The sequence below is a fragment of the Sarcophilus harrisii genome, chromosome 4, assembly GCF_902635505.1.
Source record: "Sarcophilus harrisii chromosome 4, mSarHar1.11, whole genome shotgun sequence".
Lineage (NCBI taxonomy): Eukaryota > Metazoa > Chordata > Mammalia > Dasyuromorphia > Dasyuridae > Sarcophilus > Sarcophilus harrisii.
Window position 1 is genome coordinate 370,765,028 of NC_045429.1, and position 12,405 is coordinate 370,777,432.

The following is a 12,405-nucleotide window of genomic DNA, read 5'->3' on the forward strand; positions in this document are numbered from 1 at the left end:
CCTTCTTTGGATCCCAAGATACCATCCTAAAAGATACTTAAGATAAAGATTCAAAACCCCCTTTAAAAACACACATTTCAAATATATGAAAGGCATATAAAAAAGGAATATTTTATTTTTAATGGAAAAGTGGAAAATAGTCTGGAAGAAACTAGGCCTAGATAACCTCTCACACTTTACTAAAATAAGTTCAAATTAGATACAGTATTCCAACATAAAAGTGATCTCATAAGAAATTAGGGGAAGATGTAGGAAATTATCTATTAGACCTAAGGATAGGAGAAGTGTTCATAAACAAACAAAAGATAGAGAGGTTCATGGAGGAGAAATAGATCATTTTGATTATATAAAATTTTAAAAGTTTTGCACAAATGAAAACCAATGCAACCAAAATAAGAAGAAAAACAGAAAATGGGGACAAAGGGAGGAACTAAGAAGGGAAATTTACAGCAAGTTTCTCTGATAAAGGTATCATTTTTCAACTATGCAGAGAACTAAGTCAAATTAATAAAAATAGGAGCCATTCCTCAATTGATAAATGGTCAAAGGATATGAACAGGCAGTTTTCTAAAGAAGAAAGCTATCAGTAGTCATATGAAAAAATGCTCTAAATCAACAATTAGAGAAATGACAAATAAAACAATCCTGAGGTACCACTTTATACTCAGTTTGACTAACAAGACAGAAAAAAAAATGTCAAATACTAGAAGGGAAAATGGCAAAATAGGTACACTAAAGCACTGTTAGTGGAGTTGTAAACTAGTCCATACAATCTGGAACTATGTCCAAAGAGCTATAAAACTATGCATATCTTTTGACAAATCAAAACAGCTACTAGGTTTATTTCCCAAAGAGATTTAAAAAAAAAAATGAAAAGAACCCATATGAACAAAAATATTTATAGCGGGTCTTTTTTGGTAGCAAAGAATTAGAAACTGAAGAGACACTCATAAGTAGGGGATTGGCGGAACAAGTTGTGATATATGAATGTGATACATTATTATTGTGCTATAACAAATGACAAAGGGGATGATTGCAAAAGAACCTGGGAAGACTTACATGAACACAAGCAAAGAAAGATGAGCAGAACCAGGAAAACAATATACACAGTAACAGTAAAAGATAATAACTATGACATACTTAATAAAACTCTGATCAGTGTAATGATTCCCTAAAACTCCAAGAACTTAGGATGAAATTAAGGAAGCTATTCATCTTCAACTAGAGAAATGAACTCAGCATGTATACCAAAGTACATTTTTTCCTCTTTTTTTTCTTGCATGACTAATGTGTAAATAGGTTTTATATCACTTTACATATATAGTATATTTACTGCCTTCTCAATGGATGACAGAGAAATAAAAGAGGCAAAATTTGGATTGAAAATAAAAGCAACTTTAAATGGTCTGTAATCTACAAGTAACTTGCTTTATCTACAAATTCAGATTTTTATCTAACTTTTTCTTGAAAAGCAGGAAGTTATAATCAATTTTTCGGTAGTAAAGAAGGTGTTAGGATGGTTCAGAAAGGCTTGGAGAGACTTACATGAACTGATGCTGAGTGAAATGAGCAGGACCAAGAGATCATTATATATTTCAACAACAATATTATATGATGATCAATTCTGATGGACGTGGCCATCTTTAGGAATGAGATGAAACAAATCAGTTCCAATAGAGCAGTAATGAACTGAGCCAGCTACATCTAGGATGTTCATAGTCATCTGGGAGATGACTATGAACCACTACATAGAATTCCCAATCCCTATATTTTTGTCCACCTGAATTTTTGATTTCCTTCACAGGCTAATTGTACACTATTTCAAAGTCCAATTCTTTTTGTACAGCAAAATAATTATTTGGACATGAATACCTATATTGTATTTAATTTATACTTTAACATATTTAACATGTATTGGTAAACCTGCCATATGGGGGAGGGGATGGGGGAAATGAGGGGAAAAATTGGAACAAAAGGCATGGCAATTGTCAATGCTATAAAATTACCCATGCATATAACTTGTAAATAAAAAGCCATAATAAAAAAAAAGTAAATAAGGTGTTAAAATTAAAATATTAACTATTCTATACTCCAAAGAAATTATAATTGTTCAAAAAATAATCTCCATATAAAAAATCTCTATTTTTTAACCTTAAACATTTTAAACTTACCATCTCAGATATATTCTGAATAATGATATCCAAATGTGATAAAACTGATAAAAATGTACAAATACTCATTTTGAGTTTTTCTTCCCCCTAGAAAAAAAGAATCGCCCAATTAGCACTGAACAGTGTTTATTCAATACAAGGTATTGTGAAGTATAAAAATAATTAAATTTATGACATGATCCCTAACCTTAAGAAGTTCATATTTAGCAAGGGAGACAAGATCATAAAATCATGAAAATTTAAAAATAATAATACAAAAGTCACAATAATTAGTGTACAAAGGAATGCTGTCAAATAAATAGTCATCAAGAGAATGCTATAGTGATTTAGTGGAGGGGATAGATAACCCTCCAGTTTAGAGGCAAAGACCATTTATTGAGACTTCACCGGGGACTCCTTTTTTTCCTTACAAGGCAGGGAGTCTCTGGATGTATTCAAAGGCTAGGTGATTTAACACTTGCTTAAGGCTTTGAAGGCCTTTGGTCTAGTTTGAACCTAAGCCTTTAAATGGGTTCTGAAGAATATATATTACGTTGAACTACAGTGGACTTGAGAAAGTTTCACAAAAAAAAAGTTACTTAAATTAGACAATGAAACAAAGATAGAGTTTGGCTTGGTGGCAAAGGTGCAGAATTGTCTATTCTAGAAGAATAACCACAAAAAGCAGATTCCAGTGGGGGAAAATGTAAAGTTCTATTTGATTGAGACTACAGAATGACTTGATTGCTCTACTATGTCAAATGACCTTTATGGAACACAGTGGAGGAGGTAGTTATTAAAGACATGAAGACAGTAAAGAGATATAAAGATGTACTTTTAAAAGATGAAAAAGGCTATGGTGATGGTATGTAGTATGGATGGGGATGACTACAAACAAGCAGACATTAGAAAGTTGATCTATTTTGACATAATTATAGACTGGAGGGAATAAGGGAATCAACACAAAAATAGGTATAGTAAGCATAAGGCAGATATTTTAGGAAAACTTTTCACTATTTTCCTAGAAGTTCTTCAATCACAAATTCTAAAATTCATCTTTGTACATGAGGGAGTCTAACTCTACAAGTTATTAAATATGTCATTCCCAATGTGAAAACTAATTATAACAGTGCAAATCAGCAAGTATACAACTCAGAGACCTAGAAAGTAGCTATACCAACGTGAAAAGTTTCCATAGTCGTAGCACTAGCATATGTCAGAGGTGGGACTGGGAGCCAGATTTCATGACTGTAAAAATGGCTGGGACATTGACTCTCTCATCTTTATAGAAATGGATTCAATGATTTAAATATATCATAATAATAAATCAAAGGGCTTGCTTGATATGTGCATATATAAATTATTTATGTGTCCATGCAGATATATAGATGCAGATATAGAAACAGTACCCAAACCACTCTGATTACTAGTTAATATTTATAAAAGCTGTTTCAGATTTTTGTTTTGTTTTAATAAAATCTCTCCCATTTAAGACTAAATGGTAACAGTAGGCTAACTCTATTACTATTCTCTTTTTCACAATTTCCATTCATTTATTCATTAAGTAGTACATCAAATTCAAAGATGAGTTCATCAAATATTGTATTATGAAATATGAAACATAAATCCATTGAGTAAAACTTTTCTAAACAAAATATGAAAACTGTCATTTACTTACATAACAAAAACAATTCCAAAACTTTGGAAGAAACTGAGGAAATTTATGAAGAATCAATATAATAATCCATTCTATAAAATATTTTATAGATGCTTGGTTATTGACAAATCCTGCTTCAAATATCTTGCCAATAATCTGATCCAGGAAGTTCTAAGTAAAAAAAAAAAAAAAAATTAGTATCAGTTATTTTCCCAAGGAAAAATAATTTTTTGCACATTAAAGATTTAAGCAAATTTTTTTAAAATATTAATTTTATTAACTTTTCACGAATTTTTCTAAAATATTTTGCAAAAATAAGCCCAAAAACTAAACAATGGATAAAGAAACTCACCAATCCAAATAGCCAACAAGCCTAAATATTATAATTATGTATTTTTTGTTTATTTTGACTCATTTTAATATAATTGTCTTAGCCCCTTTGTTTTAATGTTATTAATTTTAGAAGTCACTGAATTACTAAAATCAACTACACACTAAAAGCTGACTTTTCCAATGTAATCAAGTTCACAAGGTGACTTACATTATTCCCAACTAAACAGTACTTGAGGTCAGAGGACCTTGTGTTCATCTTTCTTGCAATCTTTGTTATAAGGTTATTGATATTTTGCTTTTCTGTTCCCAAATTATCCTTCACTTCTATGTCTTTCCCATTCAACTGTTCTCTCATTTGTTTTGTAAAAAATATATTCAAGTTTTTCTGTCAATTATTTCTGTTTTGTGGGACAGCAATTCTTTTTTTCACAATTCTTACTTCTCTTTTAAACCATTTGGGAACATGCTTGGGAACATAGGTTCCATGTTCTCTTGCCTTTTCTCTGCCTTATAAGCTATTGACTTATTTTCCTCTGACTTGCAATATTTATCCAAAGAACTTTGTTTAACTGATCTGGAAGTCATATTCCATTCTGATATTCTCATCCTCCCCTTTGTTCCATCTGCCTATATTCAAGGGCTTTGAATTTTATACTTTTTTCTTATTTCACTTTCTGATGCTTCCTCTTTGATAATTATTACCCCCAAACACCGTTAAATCTATTCTAATATCCTCCCTCACTGGGTAATTTATAGTTCACTCCCCATATGACTTCCAGAAGGACAGAGATGGACCCAGCTGGATATTGAGTCCTTTCCCTCTGTCTAAGTGATATGCCACATACAAACTGGCATCCTGACCTAGTTCTCTTTCTTTTTTCAGTTCTTTGGCTGAGCTTTGCAGCAGCATAGAGTACTGCCATGCTGCAAACCTGCTAAAGCAAGACTCTGCCTTTTAACTTTCTGTGTCAAGGATAGGAAGGGGGAAAGGAGTGCAGAGTTTAATTCTTTTGCAAGACCATCATCAGCTTGTATAGCCCTATGAGACTGGTAGGGGAAGGAGTTAGTGAGTAAGAATGTTTAATGTTTAAGAAAAGCTCAATGAATCCTTTGAGTAAACAAGGATTATGACCTAGTTAGAACTCTTGATGTCTTAGAGAAAGCTAAAACTGCTTTATCTCTTAAATACAATTCCAAATTTGAGAGGTCAAAAGGATGGGTGAAAGTATCTAATACTCTATTTTGGTGGTTACATGACCTATAAGTCTACTTCACAATATTTCATAGTTCATTAAATATTTGCTCAACTGAATTTTTATGCAAGGTATACATGAATATCTTACTACTTAATGAATCTGTGATCTTACCAATGTAGCTATTTTCTCCATCTATTCAGATAGCAACTCATCCATACCTACATCGTTTATGACTTTTTTCTATTTTCTCCCAGAGCACCTCTAACAAAATACTAGAAGCTACACTCTAAGTATCTTTACATTTTATGGATATAAGTATAGAATTCAGGTTACCCATCTCTTGTCTGCAGCACTTATACCATGATTTTACTTCTTATATAGATTTCCCCAACAGAAATAAATAAGAACATATATACAAACATACGTGTGTGTGTGTGTGTGTGTGTGTGTGCATTTTTGTAAACCTGCCTGTGCCCAATATGCACAAGTTAAGTTGAACTTTGGGACAATGGTTCTAGAATCATTAATAAATTTTTTTTTTTTTATTTTGGGGGGGGGAGGGGGAATAAGTTGGCTTTTTGTGCCAGGGAGCAATTTGGGATTGTTGAAAGTCCTACATAAGTTCCCAAATTAAATATATCCCAATTCTGGACTTGTGTTCTGGACCCACTTAATTATTCAGCTTCAAGTGACAGTTACAGATACCCATATATCTGGGATTAGTCATCCAATTTGTAGTCTGAACAAGACATTTTTCATCCATATCCACTTAAGTTCTTCTTGATGAATTAGACTAATCTCTTGAGTAAATATGTATCCCACTAAGAAGAAACTGTAATGTTTTGGGGATTGATTTGACAAACACAGTATTGTCCACAAAGTATATCTGGGTTATCTTGCCATGTATAGGTAATCCCTTTTCCCTTTGGACTTTGCCTAAGATATATTCCATTGAAGAAGTGAACACCTCAAGAGAGCATGTTCACTTCTTATATTCCCCCATCTGATGCTAAAAAATCCTTGAACAGAGTAATTTCTCTGGTTCATTTGACTAATATATGAGAAGCTATTTGTTGGAGGATGAGGTAGCATTTTGAACTCTCAAAAATGTGTTTTTGTTCACTAACAAATATAGTGGAATCACACATTCCTTTACCTTTCAGTGATTTTTGTAACTAATAACTTGTGGCTTGCTATAGAAAATTGATTCTGAAAGTCTGATTATTTCTTTCTTATACTTTAATATATAATGCCCTCAATATATTTTATATTACTCTCATAAAGATTTTATTTTTAAAAAGCAAATGAGTATATTGTGTGAACAGTTATTGAAACTTAGGCTTGATGACAATATACTTGCCTGTGATCTTATTCATTGTTTTGTCTGTGATTTTTCCTTCCAACATCATCTTGTAAAATCTTTTGTCTGTGATTTTTCTCTACCCTAAGTGAGTTAATAAAATAATCCCTCAATACCTTCAAGATTACATTGCCTCCAGCACAGACTGCCTTACTGTGTCTAAACCAGCTGCTCTTCCAAACTTCTTTTTAATTGACATTTTAAAAGTCATAAAATAACACACTAAGGACTCAAAAACTTAATGGAATTATCATATTTGGAACCTATTACTGATATTAGTTACAGAAACACAAAAAATGTTACACTTCCTATTTGTGCTTTCCAAACAGAATATTTCTGAAAAAATGTGGCTGAACTAGGTTTCATATCAAGCTTTCTATAGATGTTTTTGTTTTGATAGCTTTCTAGTTTGATGAGGCAAAAATCCTATCTACAACAGTATAATTTTTTTTTTTATTGAAGCTTTTTATTTTCAAAACATATGCAAGGGTTTTTCACCAATGACCCTTGCAAAACCTTGTGTTCCAATTTCCCTCCCTTCCCCCCCTCCTATTGTAATAGGCAAATAATACAATATTATCTTAAACATGGTAAAAATATATGTAAATCCAATATAGGCATATGTATTTATACAATTATCTTGCTGCACAAGAAGAATCAGCTCAAAGACGAGACAAAATGAGAACAAAAATAAAATTTAAGCAAACCACAACAAAAAAATGAAAATCTATATTGGAATCCACACTCAGTTCCCACAGTATTCTCTCTGGGTCTAGATGGCTCTCACATGATAATCAACCCTCCTTCCTAGTATTATACAAATAAGTTTGTATCCTAAAATGTTAATACTTCTGCATGGCAAAAAGATGGAGTTCATACTGATTCAAATAGTTTCTAGTTTCTTTTGCTTTCTCTTTTGAGGTGACTGCTTTATATCAGCTATATTTTTACAGGAAAAAATGATAAAGTCATTATTAATGACCTTTTCCATTTTCCTCCCCTTCTAACATTGAAAGTGTTTTCAAAATGTCAGCATCAACCTATTGCAAATGTTTACTAACTTCTCATTATTCTTTCATCTAATTTGAAATTGTATTTTATCTTTGCGGTGAAGTCTACTTCATCTTCACTAACTACACTAACTCACTACACTTCACTAACTACAAAAGCTAATAGGCAAAGACTATTAATTTTGAAATGACTCTCATTATCAGTAACTGGATTTCCTGTCAAGAAATAATAATGGAGAGACAGAATATAGAATAATTTAATTCAATACTTGTCTTGTCCACATGTCCCATGTCATTCTCTTTCTGATGGGGTACTGGTTATGATATTTAGTCCATTTAGCAAGCTAATTCTATGAAACTTATCATAGTAACAAAGTGATTAGGCCAGTATCTTTCTTCACAAAATCAATCTTCTACTTAATTTCAATTATGAAACTTGATTTAAATACCTAAGCTTAATCTCACTTAAAAGTATAAAACATTTTTAACAGAACAACCTCTTAATTAAAAATGTAAATTATGATATATATGATTAAAGTTATACCTGGTCGAATTTGGGGAAGAGTACAAGTAGAGTCTGCCATATTCTATTTTTTACTCTGTGTTGCAAAGAATTTACATAATAGCGTGTTCTAGACTTGGATACCAGTTCATCCTGAAAAGAAATTCAGTTTTCATGTTATAACATTAAATTTTAAAAGCACTTACATGGTTTATGATCAAAGTTAAAAGAAGTTACAAATGCAATTTTGTACAGCATAAATTGGTAACAATGAAACCCTAAACCCATCAGTCTATCACCACATTTTGAAAATAAATTCATATACAACTATCCCAAAAAGGAGAGAGGGGAGTTGAGGAGAAGGAGTAAGAAGGGAATCAAATGAGAATCAAACAAACAAACAAACAAAAAAAAGCAACTAACTAGGACTTTCTTTTTTTTCATTTTTCAAAAAGTAAACTGCTTCTGAATTTTTGAAGGAATAAACAAAGGAATGAAATTTCATTTGTTGAATATGAATAAATTACTTTAAAGTCACATCTTTAAAGAAGTATGCCTTAATTCCATAGTTCAGATAATTAAAAGGAAAAGAATGAGAACATAATGAAGAAACTTTTAGGATCATTTAATCAAATTTCATTTTAGATGAAAATCGAGTTCAGAAAAGTTTAATTAATAAAACCTCTATCAAAGATCACAAAACAAATTTGGGGCAAATTCCCAACTACTCTTTCCGTCTAGTGATTTAAAAAAAAAACTATCACTCTAGCTCCAGACAAAATGATGTAAGGTGTGCAAAGGTTAAAGAAGTAGTAAAGGAAAAACACATACACATCAGAGATGGGGAAAAAGATTAAAAAGAGAGAAAAACAGAAGGACAAAATATATGGAGTGGTAGAAAAATAAAAAAGCAATAAAAATTTTTAATGAGATGAAAAGATGGAATATGCATGGAAGGGACATAAGGAAAGGAGATACACACATGATATATATAGATAGACATAGAAATGGGAAGAGACTCAGATAGTCTGAACTCAAAACTTATCACATATGGCTGTTTCACTTGAGTTTTTACTCAAGAATACTGACTATTCTTATTGTCACCAGTTTATAATGCTCTTTTCATCTTGTTAAATACTTCTCTTCTTTCAAGAATCAGTTCAAATATTTGCCATCAGAAAGAGGCCTTTGGTTTTCCATACCTGAAACCTCTTTTTCCCCACTGCTAGTGAACTCCTGAGATTTCCTCCTATCTATACTGGACATATCTTATGTGCTTAATTATTTACATATTGTCTCCTCTAATAGAAAGTGAGTTCCTTGATGTCAAAAATTGTGATTTTAGGACAATGATATTGCTCTATTGTTTTTTGGATATGTCTAATTCTTCATGGCACCATTTAGGGTTTTCTTTGCAAAGATACAAGAGTGGCTTGCCATTTTCTTCTCCAGCTCATTTTATAGATGAGAAACTGAATAAAACAGGGAACTCGGATTTTCTTGATTCCAAGCCTAGCATTCTGTCAACTATGTCAAACATCTAAACGGCTGCTTAGTACAATGCCTGGTACATATTAAGTTCTTCTTCTTTTTTTTTTAATTAAAGCTTTTTATTTTCAAAACATATGCATGAATAATTTTTCGACACTGACCCTTACAAAACCTTGTGTTCCAAATTTTATCCTCCTTCCTCCCACCCCACCCCTCCCTTAGATGGAAAGTAATCTAATCATATTAAGTTCTTATTATATGCTTGTTTGATAAAAATTACTTGAGAGCAAGAAACCATATTTTATACTTCCCCATAAGGTGTTCTACATATAGATGTTGAAGATTTCCTTGTGTTTTCAAAAGAAATGGACACAATAGTTTTGGGGAACTAGCTATCTTCCTTCACAAATTTAGAACAGGCACATTATAAAGAACTATGCATGCTCCTCTTACTTATAAACACAGAGAAGTTGGGTGTCAAAAGAAAAACAGAAGAAGGAAAGGAGAGATAGAACACAATCTCCCTCTCCACTATCTCACACAAATTTACCCATCAAGCCAATGGCTACCAAAAAAAATACTTTGATGTGCTTTCAGTTTTTTGTCTTGTTTTTTAGTTTATTTTATGAAAACTAAAACCCAAATGTACAATACAGTATTTCTGATAATTTGGATCATACAGTGTAACTTCCTATATTTGTTCAAGTATTACTATCTTTGCAGTCACCCAGGTTAGCAACCTTGAAATCATCCTCAATTCTTCTCTCTCCCTCACTAAGTCCTGTTCTACTTCTGTATTATCCTTTCTTTTCTATCCATATGGCTACCACGTAATACCTCTAACTTAAAATACTGCAAAAGCCAACTAACTGATCTCTTTTTTTTCCAATATTTCCATTCTTCAATTCATTCTGACATACTGCCAAACTGATAATCCTAGAATAATTCTGACCATGTTACTCCCTGGATCAAGAAAATGAATCCTAGAAGCATTAGGAGCAAATTCCTTTGACACTTAAAGTCCTTCTCATTCTTGCCTGTCATTCCTGTTAAATTCATATTATACAATCACTAAACTAGTATTTATTAAGTGCCTACTATATATATGTCACACATTGGCACTAGAAATTCAAAGACAAAAATAAAATGCTTTACTTTTAACAACGAAGACCCACAAAATGCTTTAAGAAAGGATACTTGTTGCTGGAAAATCGGGATAAGCTTCATATAGAAGATGGCACTTAACCTGAGTTTTGAAGGAAATAGATTCTCTGGATGAAGGAGTACATTCTAGCATTGGGGATGACCCATGCAAAAGCAACAAGACAGAAGAGAGAATGCTAATTGCAAAGAAAAGAAAGAAAATCAATTTAGCTGTACCAAAAAATATGGAAAAGAGAGTAATACATAATGAAGACAGGAAAACGTAATAGAACCACACAGTGCAGTCTTAAAAAAAGCCAGAGGAATTCCTATTTTATTTTATCTTGGGGAAAAAGCCACTGTAGTTAACTTTGTGATAAAGTAATTAAGTAAAGATCTATACTTCACAAAAATAACTTTGGCAACTCTGTGGAAAACAGATTGGAGTAGATAGATACTTCACAGAATCTAAGAGCTAAAAAGAATCTTTATACTGTTGAAGCTATTCAAAAATGCCCACTACAATCTCTCCAACAAGTTATTGTCTAGGATATGCTTTAACACCTTCCACTCTCTCTCAAAGTTGCAGTTCCTCTTGTGCACAGGAGTCAGGAAGTTTTTCTCAACTTCAAGCCTAAATGTGACTTGAGGTGAAGAGACCAAGAGAGAGACCATTGCAAGAGAAGGAACTAAACTATGACAATGGCTATTTTAGTAATTAAAAAAAAAAATCATGATGGACACATGAGATGCAAAGGAGGTACTCCCTTTACATCTGTACCATGTTCTGAACAATCTGGTCTACCAATTTTTCCCCACAGACAATATTCCAATTCTTGCCTTTAAGATTATTCCTATATCTGGGAATGCTCTTTTTCCTAACCTCCACCTGTTAAGCTTTTTCCTAACCTCCACCTGTTAAGACTCCTTGATAGTTCCCCCTTCCAGGTATAGATCAAAAGCCATCTCATACATGGCTCCTTTCATGAAACCCCTATCACCCCTGCACCTCAAACTTACTTTGCTTTTTTCTTCTTTCTATTTGTTTATCTATGTACTGAACATTTCCCCTCCTCCCCCATTAGTATATGTTTGTTGAGGCCACAGACATTTCTGTACATTCATCCTCAACATCTAGCCCAATGACTGACACATAGCAAGGATTTAATCCTACTGAGCTGAACTACTACTTTTATTTCTTTCTGAATTCCTACCAAAAGAGAATGAAATTAGGAGTTTCTTAGACATTCCAGATTTCCTATACTGTCAGAATTATAGAATATTACAGTTGAATTACTCTCTCTTCATAAAAACAAGTCAGTACCAGATCATTAGTAGAATTTACCTCACTGAGCAATGGAGAATTCAAAACCACAGGAACCAAAAGCCTCATCTCTGTCCAATAATCCTTAAACGGTGAAAATGGAAGCCAGCTTGGTGATTCTTCACAAAAATCTTATACTTATTCTCAAAGCACCCTGAGCTGAGCAGTTTCAAGAAGTTTTCCTACTTTACTACACTTTTTATTTTAATGGAAATGGGAAATTGCCAAGATATAAGATA

At 32.4% G+C, this 12,405-nt stretch overlaps 1 protein-coding gene across 1 annotated transcript in view; it reads right to left on the reverse strand.

Moving 5' to 3' along the window:
- Positions 1 to 12,405, reverse strand: part of TARBP1 (TAR (HIV-1) RNA binding protein 1) — a 72,100-nt gene that overhangs the window by 18,689 nt on the left and 41,006 nt on the right. Inside the window, exons 21-23 of the mRNA XM_023502062.2 lie at positions 8,251 to 8,361; positions 3,829 to 3,978; positions 2,172 to 2,258 (exon numbers count right to left, since the gene is read on the reverse strand). Of these exons, the coding sequence (XP_023357830.2) occupies positions 2,172 to 2,258; positions 3,829 to 3,978; positions 8,251 to 8,361 (348 nt within the window). The remainder of the gene's footprint in view (positions 1 to 2,171; positions 2,259 to 3,828; positions 3,979 to 8,250; positions 8,362 to 12,405) is intronic.